This window comes from Bos mutus, chromosome 9 (assembly GCF_027580195.1).
Source record: "Bos mutus isolate GX-2022 chromosome 9, NWIPB_WYAK_1.1, whole genome shotgun sequence".
NCBI lineage: Eukaryota > Metazoa > Chordata > Mammalia > Artiodactyla > Bovidae > Bos > Bos mutus.
This window is the reverse complement of record NC_091625.1, coordinates 42,027,837-42,045,967: the sequence shown is the minus strand read 5'-3', so window position 1 is coordinate 42,045,967 and position 18,131 is coordinate 42,027,837. Positions and strand designations below refer to the sequence as shown.

At 39.1% G+C, this 18,131-nt stretch overlaps 1 protein-coding gene across 1 annotated transcript in view; it reads right to left on the bottom strand.

Annotated features, from left to right (window-relative positions):
- Positions 1 to 7,656: 7,656 nt before the first annotated feature.
- SNX3 (sorting nexin 3) overlaps positions 7,657 to 18,131 on the bottom strand; it is a 48,485-nt gene continuing 38,010 nt past the window's right edge. The window contains exons 3-4 of the mRNA XM_005898188.3: positions 9,879 to 10,003; positions 7,657 to 8,419 (exon numbers count right to left, since the gene is read on the bottom strand). Of these exons, the coding sequence (XP_005898250.1) occupies positions 8,314 to 8,419; positions 9,879 to 10,003 (231 nt within the window). The 3' untranslated portion in view covers positions 7,657 to 8,313. The remainder of the gene's footprint in view (positions 8,420 to 9,878; positions 10,004 to 18,131) is intronic.

Sequence of the window (18,131 nt, the reverse complement as noted above, 5' to 3'; positions counted from 1 at the left end):
ATAAGATCTCGGTATGGGTCTAATCACTACAGTAGTTTTCAAACAGAATATTTCAAGATCTGCAGCATTGTATGTGATATAACCTATCTGCATTTTTAAATTGGTGACAATCACAAGTTATGCTTAACTGCTACTCTGGTTTGCTCCTATTTTCATAATGAAAAAATGCTACGTTTCAGTTAGAGAAAACTAAATATAAAGATGCAACTTTTCTTCCTATCCAAATTCAGACATCAGGTTAAGAACTCAGCTTTGATCAAATATCACCACCTCTGGCCTCGATAATTTTGTCAATCAAAAGCTGTCAAACCAGCGCTCCTTTATCTTAATCTTTCCCTCTGGCTTCATTCAAGATTTTCTTTTGGTCTTTGGTTTTCTGCAGGCTTCCCTGATAGCTCATTTGGTAAAGAATCCACCTGTGATGCGAGAGATCCAGGTTCAATTCCTGGGTCAGGAAGATCCCCTGGAGAAGGGATAGGCTACCTACTCCAGTGTTTTTGGGCTTCCCTTGTGGCTTAGCTGGTAAAGAATCCACCTGCAATGCAGGAGACCTGGGCTTGATTCCTGGGTTGGGAAGATCCCCTGGAGAAGGGACCAGCTACCCATTCCAGTACTATACAGTCTACAGGGTCCCAAAGTGTCAGACATGTCTGACTTTCACTTTCATACTGACTTTTTGCAGTTAGAGTATGATATGCCTGTGCTGTTTTGTTTTGAATTTATCTTGGTATTTTCTCAGCTTTTTGGATCTGTGGTTTGTTGTCTTTAAGTTTGGTAAGTTCTCAGCCATTTAGAACTTAAAATATTTATTTTGCTCTGTCCTTTCTGGTATTCCAGTTACACATGTGTTATACCTTTTGCAATGATCTCACAGTTTTTGGAAGTTTTGTTGTTTATCTGTTGTTTACTTTTTGTGTTTCAGTTTGGGCAGTTTCTACTGATATATCTTAAAGAAAGAAAGAAAGAAAGTCGCTCAGTCGTGTCCGACTCTTTGCGATCCCATGGACTGTAGCCTACCAGGCTCTTCCGTCCATGGGATTTTCCAGGCAAGAATACTGGAGTGGGTTGCCATTTCCTTCTCCAGGGGATCTTCCCGACCGAGGGATTGAACCCCAGTCTCCGCATTGTAGGCAGACGCTTTACCATCTGAGCCATATCTTAAGATGCACTTATTTTATGTTGAGTCTACTGATGAGCCCATTAAAAGGCATTCTTCATTTTTATGACAGTGATTTTGATCTCTAGTATTTCCTTGAGTCTTAAAGTTTCTACTTCTCTAATTACATTACCCTTCTGTTCTTGAATGTTTCCCCCCCCATTAAAACTTTTAACATATTAATCAGTTATTTTAAATTCTTTGTTTGATAATTCCAATGTCGTATTTGACTCTGGTAGCATATATGACTTTGGTTCTGATGATTGCTTTCTTTCTTCTGAATGTTTTTTCTTGTTTTTTGGCATACCTTGGAATTTTTTGTTGAAAGCCACATATGTTGCACTAGATAATAGAAACTAAAATAAATGGGCCTTCTCTGTTTAAGATTTATGATTATCTGGCTAGGGAGTGGACTTGTTTAATGTTTGCTCTGATTTTAGGTACCAGAGGCTTCAAATTACTCGTTTCTATGCTTTTCTCTTTCTTAACTCTAGGTTTCCTTCCTCCTCAGAGTCTGTCTGGCAGCTTTCAGCTATAATCCACTGTTATACTGGAGCCCTGGTGTGGTGTGGTGCTACAGTGGGAGGCAAGAGCACATTCTATAGTTCCTAGATGTCCAGGGTCCAGTGGGCCTGTGGCCTTCACAGGTGTCTCCAGTGGCACAGCTTCCCCCTTCCCCGTTTCCTCCCTTCTCTGGCTGCAGCATTTCCTTAAAGTCTTGACCTCTGTTGACCATGTTTTATTTTTCCTTTAGGTAAGATAGGAAGGCTAGAGGTGTGGGAGGAATGCCCTTCCCTCATCAGGGAGGGATAAGGCTCTGGCAAAGGCTTATCCTGGAGGATAGGCCTTTGTAACGGGCTTTCCTGGTTGGTCAGCGGTAATGCCTGCAATGCAGGAGACACAGGTTCAATCCCTGGGTCAGGAAGATCCTTGGAGGAAGGCATGGCAACCCACTCCAGTATTCTTGCCTGGAGAATCTCATGGACAGAGGAGCCTGGCGGGCTCCGAAGAGTTGGACACAACTGAAGCGACTGAGCACACACACGCACGGGCCTTTGTAACAAAGCAGATTCTGGTATTTCACACTGATTATTCATCTCCTCTTCCTGTCAGAGACATAAGGGATCTGTCTTGATCTTCCCTGTGGAAATCTGGTGGGGTTCCTGGAGGTACAGCCTAGGTACATGTGGGGGCCCCTCTAAGACTGTGGTCTCCAGGAGTTACTCTCATGCTAGACCATACTTGTGTGTGCACGTTCAGTCGCTTCAGTTGTGTCCAACTCTTTTCGACCCTATGGACTGTAGCCCGCCAAGCTCCTCTGTCCATGGGATTCTCCAGGCAAGAATACAGGAGTTGGTTGCCATTTAATTCTCTAGGGGATCTTTCCAACCCAGGGATCAAATCCATGTCTCTATGCCTCCTGCATTGGTAGGTGGGTTCTTTACCACCAGTGCCACCTGGGAAGGTCACACTCAACCTCCACAAATTCGGTATCACAGTATGTGTGATCCTACCAGTTTGTGACTAGCAGTTCCTGCTCAGAGGTAAACAGATTTTGACCATGTCTGTCTAGATGAGCATGTCATTCCAGATTTGAGGGTGGAGGTTTGCTTTGCAACCTCCATTCTCTGATGGGGGGGCCTAAGATAAGGTGGGTCACTGATTTTTTCACTTTGTCGAGCTTTTCCTTGTTGTGAAGCCAAGGATGCCAACTTTCAAGCTTTTTACACTTTGGGGCTGAAACTCAAGTGGCATTTATTTTAAATGACCATTTCCCTCCCTCCACTTGAACTCATGTGTCCCTTCCCTCCTCACATTTGCCATGTCTTCTGTCTGTACCTTGTGAGTCTTTTCATGACAGTGTCCTAGCAAGACTGAGTTTCTTGAGAAAGGGCCTTTGTTAACCTCTTGTGTATGTTTACACTTTGCTCATGTAAAATGCTTAGTGTTGCTGTTTGATTTTGCTGAGTCACTTCCATTTATGTCACTCATTCTAAAAGGCATCTGTGGTGAGGTGGTACCCAGCACCCTGAAAACTTCCTTTTGGGCTTTTAAACAAATTGTCCTGGTCTCCAAAATCAAGGTCTTATTTTCTTAGCAAGGTCAGAATAAGGCAAACTTCATTTACTATAAATCAAGATTTACAAAAGTAATTTCTCAAAATAAGTCCTGACTTTTTCTTAATTTCCTGATTTCTTTTCATAATGATCTAGTCAGGTTAAGATCAAATCGAACCAAATTCCAGGAAATCAAAGGGCCTTCTAGCTAAGTGCCCAAACATGGCTATTTCAGAATTACCTGCGAAGCTTTAAAAAAAAACAAAACAAAAACCTGGATAGTCTTAAACAGTAATTGTGGTACACAGCTAAGTTTAGGAGTGTAAGATACTTCTGATCAGTTACCTCTGCATGCCCCAAAGCACTTTTTATACTTACAATTACAATCACACTAAAAAACAAAATCAATTCACATTCACTCATGCTTATCCTAGAGGACCCTGGAAATGTTACTGGAAATTCACCCTGTCACTCAATCAGTACATCTATTGAGCATTAAATAAAGGCTGGGTAGGTACCAAGTCACAGGCCTGGTCCTAAGAAGTGCACCAAGGCATGGCTTTTAGAGGCAGACATCTTTCTAGTGTTAATCTAGAGCCATAACATCCTGGGTAACTTTGGGCATATCACTTAAGCTTGCAGAGCATCAGTCTTCTCATCTGTAAAGGAGAATATTATTTACTTTATAAGGAATTGTATGACAGAGATCATAAAGGAACTATCAAGGAAGACATACTCTATCCTCCTAAAATAGTTTCTAACTTGTTTCCCAGTCCAAACACTTGTATATTCTAATAATCACAGCTAGAACTTCCAGATGTTCAAGCTGGTTTTAGAAAAGGCAGAGGAACCAGAAATCAAATTGCCAACATCTGCTGGATCATCGAAAAAGCAAGAGAGTTCCAGAAAAACATCTATTTCTGTTTTACTGACTATGCCAAAGCCTTTGACTGTGTGAATCACAATAAACTGTGGAAAATTCTGAAAGAGATGGGAATACAGACCACCTGACCTGCCTCTTGAGAAACCTATATGCAGGTCAGGAAGCAACAGTTAGAACTGGACATGGAACAACAGACTGGGTCCAAATAGGAAAAGGAGTACATCAAGGCTGTATATTGTCACCCTGCTTATTTAACTTACATGCAGAGTACATCATGAGAAACGCTGGACTGGAAGAAGCACAAACTGAATCAAGATTGCTGGGAGAAATATCAATAACCTCAGATATGCAGATGACACCACCTTATGGCAGAAAGTGAAGGGGAACTAAAAAGCCTCTTGATGAAAGTGAATGAGGAGAGTGAAAAAGTTGGCTTAAAGCTCAACATTCAGAAAACTAAGATCATGGCATCTAGTCCCATCACTTTATGGGAAATAGGTGGGGAAACAGTGGAAACAGTGTCAGACTTTATTTTGGGGGGCTCCAAAGTCACTGCAGATGGTGATTGCAGCAATGAAATTAAAAGATGCTTGCTTGCTCCTTGGAAGGAAAGTTATGACCAACCTACATAGCATGTTCAAAAGCAGAGACATTACTTTGCCAACAAAGGTCCGTCTAGTCAAGGCTATGGTTTTTCCAGTAGTCATGTATGGATGTGAGAGTTGGACTGTGAAGAAAGCTGAATGCCGAAGAACTGATGCTTTTGAACTGTGGTGTTGGAGAAGACTGTAAATAAGATCCAACCAGTCCATCCTAAAGGAGATCAGTCCTGGGTGTTCACTGGAAGGACTGATGCAGAAGCTGAAACTCCAATACTTTGGCCACCTCATGTGAAGAGTTCACTCACTGGAAAAGACCCTGATGCTGGGAGGGATTGGGGGCAGGAGAAGGGGACGACAGAGAATGGGATGGCTGGATGGCATCACCAACTTGATGCACAGGAGTTTGGGTAAACTCCGGGAGTTGGTGATGGACAGGGAGGCCTGGCGTGCTGTGATTCATGGGGTCACAAAGAGTCGGACATGACTGAGCGACTGAACTGAGCACTCAGAGCAGTTAACCTATAAACCAGGCAGTGTGCTAAGCTCTCTGTCCATCCACACCTTAAACAAATTTTATCTGTAAAGACTTACGGGCGAGGAGCCTTCTCCTTTCATTGGCTATATTCATCCAAAACGGGCAAAGCAAGCTGAAGCACAGGAATGGCCCTTAATGAGAGGGCTGAGTTAAAAAAAAAGGATGTAATAAAAAGAAGATGCTCTCCGGTATCCAGCCCAGAGGTCATCTTCACTACTGAGGGTCACCACAGCAGAACCGCCCAGCAGGAAACCAAATACCAGATAAACCTATTCAGGAACTGCCAGGGGCTTAGTGGTATCATTTGCTGTGGCTAATGCTTCATCTGTGATTCCCACTGCCATTAGCTAACTATCATTAAGCCTTTATATGTCTCAGGAACTGCTGTTCTGTGGATTTTACATTTGGTCTTCAACAATTGTTAAGTTACCAATAGTACCACTGCTGTTGAAATTTTACATCTGGCAGAAATTGGGACAAGGTGATAATTTACTGAGAGGACAGAGCTGGAGACTCTTGCTGCATAACTCACTGCCAATTCACCTTCTTTTAGGAAGACTCTTTACGGGCTTCTAGAAACGTCTGTTACCTGAGTTGACAGCACCTGCACTTTTAGTTCATAGGGTTAAAGGTGGTGTAGTTTTTTTGGAGCTTTTAAAAAATTTTTATTTTTGGCTGTGCTGGGTCTTAATTGCTGTTGAGTGGGCTTTCTCTAGTTGTGGTGAGTGGGGGCTACTCTTGGTTGCAGTGTGTGGGCTTGTGGTGGTGGTGGCTTCTCTTGTTGTGGATCACAGTCTCTAGGCACACAAGCTTCAACAGTTGTGGTTCACAGGCTTAGCTGCTCTGCGACATGTGGGATCTTCTGGGAACAGGGATTGAACCCGTGTCTTCTGCATTGGCAGGTAGATTCTTACCACTGTACCACTATAGAAGTCCAAAGATATTGTTTTAATGCAGACCATGGTTTCAGTTCTTTAAGAAACAACAGTGAGATATATCCTCCTACATTAGGTAAAAACACGTTACCTAGAATAAATCACCTTTCATCTGACTTTAAACCTTCAACTTTCTAAAAGCATGCCTGCCCTAAGGAAATTGTAGAGATTAAAAGTAAGCAAGGCCAATAAATAAATAAATGAAAGTAAGCAAGGCCAGTACAACCAATCCTAAATCACACTGTTCTCTTGTCTATAAATGATTAAAATAAAAAGAATTCCACACTGAGTAGAAACGTTAGCACTGTTGACATTTTTCTGTTGTGGGAAGCAGTCCTGTGTACATTGTATGGAGTTGAGTAGCATCTTTAACCTTCTGCCTGCTAGATTCCAGTAGCATTTCCCGGTTGTGACAGCCAAAAAAGTCTTGCTATATTGCCAAATGTTCCCCAGGAGGCAAAATCACCCATACTTTGGAGGAATTACTGAGTTTAGCAAAGCTACTGTTAACTCTGTTCTGCATGCCAAAAACTTTCAATTTTACTATATACCGAAAACTTTTGATGTTACTGACCACCTTTTACTGCTCTCAGTGAAACACAATTCACATGCTATTTATTCTGTACCTTAATTTACAGTAATTGAAATGTCCAGTATTATGCAACTGTGACATATATAAGCAATAAAACATACTAGGGCAGCTCTGACTTCTTCCTATGACAGCGATCTGCTTTGGGGGACATCCTGGGTATTAGGTCAAGGCCTAAGCTGGTTTTCTCTGAAATGGACTGATCTGTCTCTATAGGAGACACATCTGGAGTGTGAGGGAAAACCTTCCTTACCTTGGAGTTTAACTCTAGGTCACAATGGGTCTCCAAACCACCAGATATAGTACAGATTCAAATTAGAGACCACATTCTGGCTGCAACACAAGTTAGGCAGCAAGGAATCCTTCCTGCATTTTCTGGTTATACAAGTCAGGCTAGAACACTGTTTGAGGCCCTCTCCCTTGGTTAGAGGAGAAGAGGAGAAAATGTGCCACTTCCTAAACCAAATTAGAAAGCATGGATCTGCTAAGAAAATGTTATTACACTCTTGCTAAGTTTGTTTAAATAAGTCACTCAGATGAGCTAGGAAGAAAATTCTTCTGAAAAATAGGAGGCATGCTACTGACTTATCTTAAAAGGATTTCTGAATAGAATGACTTCAGATTATAAGAGCATTTTCCAAATACACAAAGTGCTTCATAATGACTCAATAAGCTTTAAGGAATGCTTTTTCTAGTACATCACATTTTTGTTGTTGTTGTGTAAAATAAAATACCTCCATTCAAAGGGTAGTAGAATATTTGATATCACCACTGTTTAAAGAGGAATGGAGTTACAGGAATGAGAAGTATATAATTAGTAAATAATCCCTCTCAGCAAGTGAGTTAAGTAGGAAAGCCTTCTGAAGAGAGAAAAGAAAAACCAGAGGCAACACAATCAGTGCATATCAGAAATGCATTTTTATTTTTATTTGAAAACAACTTAAATTTTTAGACAAATGATTTTAGTATATAAATTTGATTTTGTTTTTATACAGAATATAAAGATTTCCCTCATTGATCTTCCATGTGAAGGGTATTACAAGCCTGAAGGGAGATACTCTCTGCATACAAGCATGTATCTTACGTGTAGGGTACTGGAAACCAATGTGTAGTGCTTCCACACATAAATTAGGTCAAATGACACCACATATTAAAAAGGGGTAAGAGAAATATTCTATTAATTGGATTCAAGAAGCAAACAAGACACAAAAAACTGCAGGTAAGACCAAGTGAGTAAGTTTAGTTAGGACACTGCAGGTTATACTGGAGCAACAGGTTTGTGAAGCTAGAGTATATACCACATTAAAACAGCAAGAAAGAGCTATTTATATAGAAAGGTTGGAATGAGGGATTTTTCACTAAAGCAAATTAACTTCTTGTCAACTGCCAAAACAAAACAAAACAAAATTGAGCGTATGAGTGTTAGTATACTGAAGGCATATTATACCAGTTTTTTGTGCAGCATGCTAAAGTTAGTTAGAACTTCTTCACTGGTGCATATGAATCATTAAGTCATGGAAAGTTTTTTTTTTTTTCCCGCCCCTTCTTGTGAAATTTCAGGCATGTCTTATTTTAGATGGAGTATAGCTTTTATCTATAATTTCATCCTGTAAAAACATGTGAAGACAACGTTCATTCTGTGCCAGAGGGTGACCAGCGACCCTAGAAATAAAAAATACAAGTTCAGTCCAATTTTTATAAAAGCAGGGCAGGGGGACCAAACATACACATTTTAAGATTAGGAAACATGAACAATTTAGTAACAGTGTTACTCTGGACAGCCCATAGAGCTATGGTCTATCTAGTGAGTAACTATATATTTGCTTTCCTTCTGTCTGTAAGGGTAATTTAGAAAACATTTAATCACTAGCTTTACACTGTCTCTGGCAATATGTACCCAGATAGCTTCTTTATATATTAGTTGGTGAATTCGTAAGAAACCTAAATGAATTTTAATGTTAAAAGTGAAACAATGTCATTGATTCAAAGAATACATTTTAAAGAAGAAAAAGATATAGGATCACAAGTTCAATAAAATCCCCATATACTAAGAAACAAGCACAAATGTGCAATTTTAGGGTTTTTTTTTTTTTTGCTTGCTTTTCAAGGTTTCTATCAGAACAAATATAAAACCAGACTGGGCAACCAGACTTTATTTCAGAATTTAAAAACTTCCAAGCTAGCACTGCCTTTTCCAAAAAGAAAGTAGACAATGAAGGTTGTGTGCTATATCAGATAACTAAAAGTTAAGGGCTTTGTGTAACTTTCCCTGTTTACCACTCACAGATCTTCAAATTACTAGATAAAAAAGTACTGCTAATAAATAAGCTCACACAACAGTATTCTCTAGGATTTGACTTTATGTGGCCAAACTTAAGGCCAAATGCACAATTACAGTGAGCCCTTTGCAGGCATAACTCTTCCTATAATTTTGGCTTTTAAAAAACGGCTATATTTAGAGAACTCTCTGGTGGTCCAGTGGTTAGGACTCTGTGCTTTCACTGCTGGGGAAACTAATAGTTCAATCCCTCGCTGGGGAACTAAGATTGAGCAAGTTGAGAAGTGCAGTCAAAACAAAACAAAACAAAACACTGTATCTTAAATAGGAACAAAAAAAGCTAGAGGTTGATTTTATTAGAAGTTTCTAAAGTAAAAGATAAATGATACAATCTTTTACATTTTCAAAAGTATATATTTTGCCATGAAAATGTAAAATGTGCAGCTTTTACACAAGACATGCTGATAATACCTTCCATCTGCAAACAAAATGACTGCAAGTGTATTGTTCATGCTAGAACATACCTTAAATCAAAAAGAATCATAAGTAAAACTATTTTTTAAATGCTGTAATTTTATATGTAATTGGCATAAATTAACCAAGAAAAACATACAAAACTCAGATCAACAAAAAGATACTCATATCACTCCTAAGTTTAATATTTAGCACATAATATTCAATTTGTTATATATTTTTACTTTGTTTAAATGATACAAAAAAGTTAGAAGATGACCAAAAGGAAAAAGTAGATTACTAGCAAAAAAAAAAAAAATTACTAGCAGTCACCTAAAGAATCTCAGAACACTATTCATTCTTAGACCTTGAGGAACAGAAAGCACTTACTTGTTTATAAACTGCTCCAACCCTTGCTTCCTTTCTTCAATGAAATTGTCATCAAATATGCCATCATCCCCTCTAAAAGGAAGTTGACGCAAAAATGCCTTCCCAGGGAGTGGGGGGACTACAACCTAAAACATGGTAAGAAAGTTCTTGAACAACATGATGGCTGAAATGGGAAAATTTGTAGAGCACAACACGAAGACAAAGTATATCTTCACTATGAGAGCTATCCTACTGTCAAACTAGTTTAAATATACATAATATAAATATATATAATGTATTTATATTATAATTATAATGTAAATTATAAATAATTTATAATTAATTAATAATATAAAAGGGACTCAATAAAAATACACTGAAAAATGATTTAGTGTTTTGGAGGCAAGATAAACAAAATGCCAGAATAGTCCATCAGACCAAAGCTCCTCAATGGCTTAATTTTCATTTTTCCTGGACTTACCAAAGCACAAGTATACAAAGGGAATAAGCAACACTGAAATAAAGGCTACCATGCCCCTCAAACAGTTTTGATGTTGCTTGGCGAGAACACTGCTTTATTACAATGGTAATTGTAGAGATCGATCTGAACTCCCAATTAAATGAGGAAGTAAAATATTAACAATGTTCTTTCTGGCATGGGCAGATAAGAATTCTGTGGTCAATTTCTTCCACTTCACACTATCTGCATATAATCTTTCCTGCCTGTGTTTGAGGTAATGACAAAATAACCAATAATTACTACTTGTTGCCACTCTTCTACGGAGAAGGCAATGGCACCCCACTCCAGTACTCTTGCCTGGAAAATCCCATGGACGGAGGAACCTGGTAGGCTGCAGTCCATGGGGTCGCTAAGAGTCTGACACGACGGAGCGACTTCACTTTTCACTTTCATGCATTGGAAAAGGAGATGGCAACCTACTCCAGGTTCTTACCTGGAGAATCCCAGGGATGGAGGAGCCTGGTAGGCTGCCGTCTATGGGGTGGCACAGAGTCAGACACGACTGAAGCGACTTAGCAGCAGCATTACTAGGCTAAGAAACAATCAACTTTCTCACAAACCCATTATCCTACCTTTCCCCAAAGACCTGTCATTTCTTCTTCTACAATAAAGGAACATCCCAAATTTTCCCTGTCAAAGTCTAGCTTTCCTTGAGGGACAACTTATGACTGATCTCCCTCTTCTAGGAATTATCTGGACCTCAAATATTTGTTTAAATGCTGCTGCTGTTTCTTTAGTCACTAAGTTATGTCTGACACTTTGCAACTCCATGGATGGTAACCCTCCTCTGTCTGTGGGATTTCCCAGGTAAGAATACTGGACTGGGTTGCCATTTCCTTCTCTGGGGGATCTTCCCAACGCAAGGATTGAACCTGTGTGTCCTGCTTGGCAGGCGGATTCTTTATCACTGAGTCACCTGGGATGCCCCTGAATTAAATAGTACCTAGCTATTTATTTCACAGGTTTGTCAGGTTCTCTATCCCAGAATTTCTCAACCATGGCACTATTAACATGTTGAACTACATAATGTACTGGGGGGAAGGGTTTCTTGTACACTGTAGAATACCTATTCAACAGCATCCCGGACCTCTACCCACTAGATTGTCACCAGTAGGCACTCGACACAGATAGGTGTGACTATCACAGTGGTCTCCAGACACTGTCAAATGTCTTCCTGGGGGAGAAAACTACCCCTCCTGGAGAGCCACCAATCTATCCTATTAATGCCTTCAAACCACGGACCCTTGTCTCAGGCTTCTTATGGTTATTTTAAGGAAAGCTGGGCATACAGAGAAGTTCAAATATCTGTTAAATGACTAACCACTTAGGTGAATCCTTATCTTACATTAAAACAGAGAAAAGGTGTAGGCAAACAATTCACACAAGAAAAAATATAAACAGTAAACACCAGTAATAAAATTATACATATTCAAGAGGTAAAATCTAAAACCCTTGATGGAGAGTTTCTATCCTAAAACAATAATTCAACAAGGTAAAAAAGGGAAAGATTACACAACTTCTTACACATGCACAAAAAACAAAGAGTAAAAAAGAAACACAAAACCAATGCCCTACATAAACTTTGTAATTCCTTCCTAGATCTACTCTTCCCAGGTGCCAGTGATTAAGACATCTAAAGATTTGTCATCATAAGTTTGCTTTAGCAATCTTAAGTCTCCCCCTTATATTATAAAAGCATTTGTCAAGTTGAAGATTTGAAACCTGCAGGTAACTACAACTGAAAACCGGATTATGACCACTAGCTGTGCTCCAACAGAATAGCTATATGATGGGCAGGGAAAAACATCTATATCTATAAAGCTATTATTAAAAAAAGGAATCTAGAACTAGTGCATTAAAGAAATGACCACCGTTAATTCAGGGAAGAATTTAGCATGGAATTTAAAGATTACTGTGTATTATCATCAACAGAGACATACTTTTACTAATACTCAAAATACTCATTGAATTGGATGGTGATGTTGTAGGCAACAGGATTAATCACCTACAAAAATCATAAGTGGTTTGTTAACAAAGATCTTCAACACCAAACTATTTTTGCTTAAGCAGTCTGAAAAGATCTACTTAGAATTCTCACACCAATTTAAAAAGTCAGGAGTCTGATGATATGTATGTATATGTGGTCAAGATGAGGACAGGAGGATATCTGGCCAGCATAATATAGTGAAAACATACTGAAATAAAAGCTGAAAAATTAAACCATAATGACTAATAAACACAATAAATGTCACCAACTTTCTCATCTAGTATAACAGATCTTAAGTAGAAGTAGTAATATATAAACAAAACAACTTGATTAACTGTTCTTAGCAATTTTGTTGTTCAGTTGCTCAGTTGTGTCCAACTCTTTGTGACACCATGGACTGCAGCACGCCAGGCCTCCCTGTCCTTCACTATCTCCTGGAGCTTGCTCAAACCTATTGAGTCCAATGGACTCAATGAGTCCACTGAGTTGGTGATGCGATTCAACCATCTCATCCTCTGTCATCCCCTTTTCCTCCTGCCTTCAATCTTTCCCAGCATCAGGGTCTTTTGTAATGAGTCAGCTCTTCGCATCAGGTGGCCAAAGTATTGGAGCTTCAGCTTCGGCATCAGTCCTAATGAATATTCAGGGTTGATTTCCCTTAAGATTGACTGGATTGATCTCCTTGCAGTCCAAGGGACTTTCAAGAATATGCTAATGAAAATACAACTTTCACACAGGTTAAATGCCCAAAATAAAAAACTGATTTAATGTTAAAAGTGAAGTACTATGCTTCAAAGGACATCATCAAGTGAAAACAATCCACAGGATGGGATAAGATTTTTGCAAATTGTAAATATAATAGGAGACTTCTAAGAGCTTCTTTTTAATATATTCTATATACAACTCAATAATAAAAGAAACTCAATTAAATGGGCAAAGGATCTGAAAAAAAAATTTCTCCACCAAAATAATGGCTGATACCATAAGTACCTGAAAAGATGATCATCATTAGGCATCAGGAAAATGAAAACCACAAGGAGACACCATTTCATACATGCTAAGAAAGCTATAATAAAGAAATTACTAACACTAAGTGTTAGTGAGGACATGGAGAAAAGTGGAACCTTAAGACACTGTTGGGGAAAATGTAGCTACTTTGGAAAACAGTCTGGGAATGCCTCAAAAAGTTAAACAGTTATCATATGGCCATAAATCCACTCCTAGGTATATCAGTTCAGTCGCTCAGGCATGTCCGACTCTTTGCGACCCCATGGACTGCAGCACACCAGGTTTCCCTGTCCATCACCAACTCCCGGAGCTCACTCAAACTCATGTCCATTGAGTCGGTGATGCTATCCAACCATCTCATCCTCTGTCGACCCCTTCTTCTCCACCTTCAACCTTTCCCAGCATCAGGGTCTTTTGTAATGAGTCAGTTTTTCACATCAGGTGGCCAAAGTATTGGAGTTTCAGCTTCAGCATCAGTCCTTCCAATGAATATTCAGGACTGATTTCTTTTAGGATTGACAGGCTGGATTTCCTTGCAGTCCAAGAGTCTTCTCAAACACCACAGTTCAAAAGCATCAATTCTTTGGCGCTCAGCTTTCTTTATAATCCAAGTCTCACATCCATACATGACTACTGGAGAAACCATAGCTTTGACTAGACCTTTGTTGGTAAAGTAATGTCTCTGCTTTTTAATATGCTGTCTAGGCTGGTCATAGCTTTTCTTCCAAAGAGCAAGCATCTTTTCATTTTATGGCTGCAGTCACCATCTGCAGTGATTTTGGAGCCCAAGAAAATAGTCTCTCACTGTTTCCATTGTTTCCTCATCTATTTGCCATGAAGTAATGGGACCAGATGCCATGATCTTAGTTTTCTGAATGTTGTGTTTTAAGCCAGCTTTTTCACTCTTCTCTTTCACTTTTATCAAGAGGCTCTTTAATTCTTTGGTTTCTGCCATAAGGGTGGTGTCATCTGCATATCTAAGGTTATTGATATTTCTCCCAGCAATCCTGATTCCAGCTTGTGCTTCATCCAGCCCAGCATTTCTCATGATGTACTCTGCATAGAAGTTAAATAAGCAGGGTGACAATATACAGCCTTGATGTACTCCTTTCCCGATTTGGAACCAGTCTGTTGTTCCATGTCCAGTTCTAACTGTTGCTTCTTGACCTGCCTACAGATTTCTCAGGAGGCAGGTCACATGGTCTGGTATTCCCATCTCTGGAAGAATCTTCCACAGTTTGTTGTGATCCACACAGTCAAAGGCTTTGGCGTAGTCAATAAAACAGAAGTAGATGTTTTTCTGGAACTCTTTTGCTTTTTCAATGATCTAGCGGATGTTGGCAATTTGATCTCTGGTTCCTCTGCCTTTTCTAAATCTAGCTTGAACATCTGGAAGTTCACGGTTCACATACTGCTGAAGCCTGGCTTGGAGAATTTTGAGCATACCCAAGAGATATAAGAGTTATATAGCTAAGATATACAAACACATGTCCATGCAAAAACCTGTCCATGAATGTTCACAGCAGCATTATTCACAATAGTCAGAAAGCAGGAAAAACTCAAATGTCTGCCAATGATAAATGTGTAAATAAAAAATGATATATCCATACAAAAGAATAAATAAATGAAGTAGTGATTAACAATACAACAGGATGAACCCTGAAAACACACTCAGTGAAAAAAGCCAGACAGAAAAGACTACATATTCTATGCTTCTATTTATACAAAATGCCCAGAACAGGAAAATCCATAATGAAAGAAAATTAGTGGTTGTGAAAGGCTGGGTGAGGAGAAATCAGTAATGATCACTAATGGGTATGGTGTTTCTCTTAGAGAGAGATTACAATGTCCTAAAACTGACTGTAGTAATGGTTGCACAACTCTGAATATACTAAGAACCATTATACTTAATGGTAAGAATTAAGAATTAATACACTTTAAACTGGTGAGTTGTGGACTTCCTTTGTGGCACAGTGGACAGGAACCTGTCTGCTGGTGTGGGGAACACGGGTTCAATCCCTAGTCTGGGGAAGATTTCACATGCCACAGAGCACTAAGGCTGTGCACCACAATAACTAAACCCATCCTCTACAGCCTGAGAGCCTAAAGCCTGTGCTCCACAACAAGAGAAGCCACCTCAATGAGAAGCCCACACGTGGCAACAAAGAGCAGCCCCCGTTCGCTGCAATTAGAGAAACCCATGCGCTGCAATGAAGACCCAGGGCCAAAAATAAATGAATGTAAAAACTGGTGAATTGTATGGCATGTAAGTTATGTCAATAAAGCTGTCATGAAAAAAAGTGACATATACATTTATGGAATGCTTATTAAACACTCCAGTAGGCCAGGTACTATGTTAAGCAAAGTCAAAAGCCTATCAAGATACTTCTTATCATAAATCAGACAGAAAAAGACAAATATTATATGATCCCACTTTTGTGTGGAATCTAGAAGAGTTGAACTCATAGAAACAGAGAGTAGTATTAATAAATTAGTTGTTTTCACGGGTTGGAGGGTAGGGGAAATAGGGAGATATTGGTCGAATGGTACAAACTTTCAGTTAAAGAATGAGTAAGTTCTGGAGATCTGTGTGCTGTGCTGTCGTAAGTTGTTTCAGTCACGTCCAACTCTGTGACCCCATGGACTATAGCCCAGAAGGCTCCTCTCTCCATGGGATTCTCCAGGCAAGAATACTGGAGTGGGCTGCCATGCCCTTCTTCAAGGGGTCTTCTAGAGATCTATTATAGCATTGTAACTACAGTTAACAAGATTGTATTATAGTCTTAAAATCCGCTAACAGAAACAGAGTTTGAATGTTACCACCACCACCAACAAAACAATGACGTGATAGATGTATTAACTAACCTTATTATGGTAATCATTTTATAAGATATACATGTATCAAATCATTGTGTTATACAACTTAAACTTATACAATGTTATCTGTCAATTATATCTCCAATAAAGGTGGGGGGAAAAAAGACACTTCTCCCTATGGTCATAAAACATTTCTTCTTTGTAACTTAAAACTTCCTTAACTTGTTTTGTACATTTAGATATTCAAACCATCTGTAATTTATATACAGCAAATTATACAGCTTTATTCCCAAACAGCCACATGTTTCAACCCTATTTGCTGAATATAAATTCCTATTCTATACTAATTGACAAAGTTATTTTTGTTATGAACTAAATTTCCAATAAACACATGGTTAGCTTCTCAATTCTCTGACATTCTGCTAATCTATTTGCTCATCCCTAAAGCAATACTTTGCCAACAAAGGTCCATATAGTCAAAACTATGCTTTTTCCAGTAGTCATGTATGGATGTGAGAGTGGACCATAAAGAAGGCTGAATGCTGAAGAACTGATGCTTTCAAATTGTGGTGCTGGAAGAAGACTCTTGAGAGTCCCCTGCACAACAAGGAGATCCAACCAGTCAATTCTAAAGGAAATCAACCCTGAATATTCACTGGAAGGACTGATACCAAAGCTTAAGCTCCAATACTTTGGCTACCTGATGTGAAGAGCCAACTCACTGGAGAAGAGCCAACTCACTGGAAAAGACCCTGATGCTGGGAAAGACAGGGCAAGAGAAGAAGAAGGTGACAGAGGATGAGATGGCTGGATGGCATCACTGACTCAATGGACAGAAGTTTGAGCAAACTTAGGGAGATAGTGAAGGACAGGGAAGCCTGGCGTGCTGCATTTTGTGGGGTTGCAGAGTCAGACATGACTCGGTGACTAAACAACAACAACAAAGCAATACTATACTGTTTTAATTACTACAGCCTTAACATATGCTGATGTCTGCAGGTGCTAAATCACTGGTAAAAATAATTTTTGGCTATTCTTGCACTTTCTCTGATACTAAAAGTCTTATCTTCAAGCTTATAAAGAACTCCATTAAGATTCCTATTAGAATTTCACAAGTTTATAAATAAGTTAGGAGATACTGCTTTATTTCTGTTGGGTCTACTGCTAAAATGCCAGCTCTAAGTGAGGCCTTCCCTTGACCATCCTATATGAGACTGGCACTCTCTATTTTCCTTAGATTTTTTTTAGAGCATATTACCACCTGACATATAATCTTTCTATTTTTTTTCTGGTTTCCTTTTCACCACCACCCCGACTTACCCAATAAAGTGCCAAAAAAGTGAGGACCTTCATTTGTTCACAGCTCTATCTGCAACTCACATAACATATAGAATGAACTCACAAATATTTATAGAGTACATGAATCTTCTGAAGTGAATATTCCAAACCAGGAATGTAGTATTTCTGTTTATAAGGTCTTCTTTTTGCCTTTCAATGAAGTTTTAAGGTTTTCTTTACATGGGCCTTATACTTTCAGTTTTACTTGGAAACATTTTATACTTGGATATTCTTTAGAGTAAAACTATTTTTCCATTTTTGATGGAATGCTATGACTTGTATATGTTGCTCTTGTATCCAGCCACATTTATCTGGTTAGGAAAGATTTCCTTCTTTTTCTATCTTAGTATGCTTCAGAAGGAAGCACAAGCTAGTCTTTTGAGTGTACTTTTCATCATTCTGAGGGTACTTTGCAAGACTCCACGCTATGTATGTCATTCTGACATAGGGCTGAAGTAAGAGACATTAGAATGAGACTTTGTTTTCTCTATTTTGCAGCCAAAGCCACCAAATTTTCTTCTAAGAGAAGACAGTTCTTACCAGGATATGTAACAGTGTTCTAAAACTGCAGGTAGCAACCTAAAGGTAGATCATGGCCGTCATT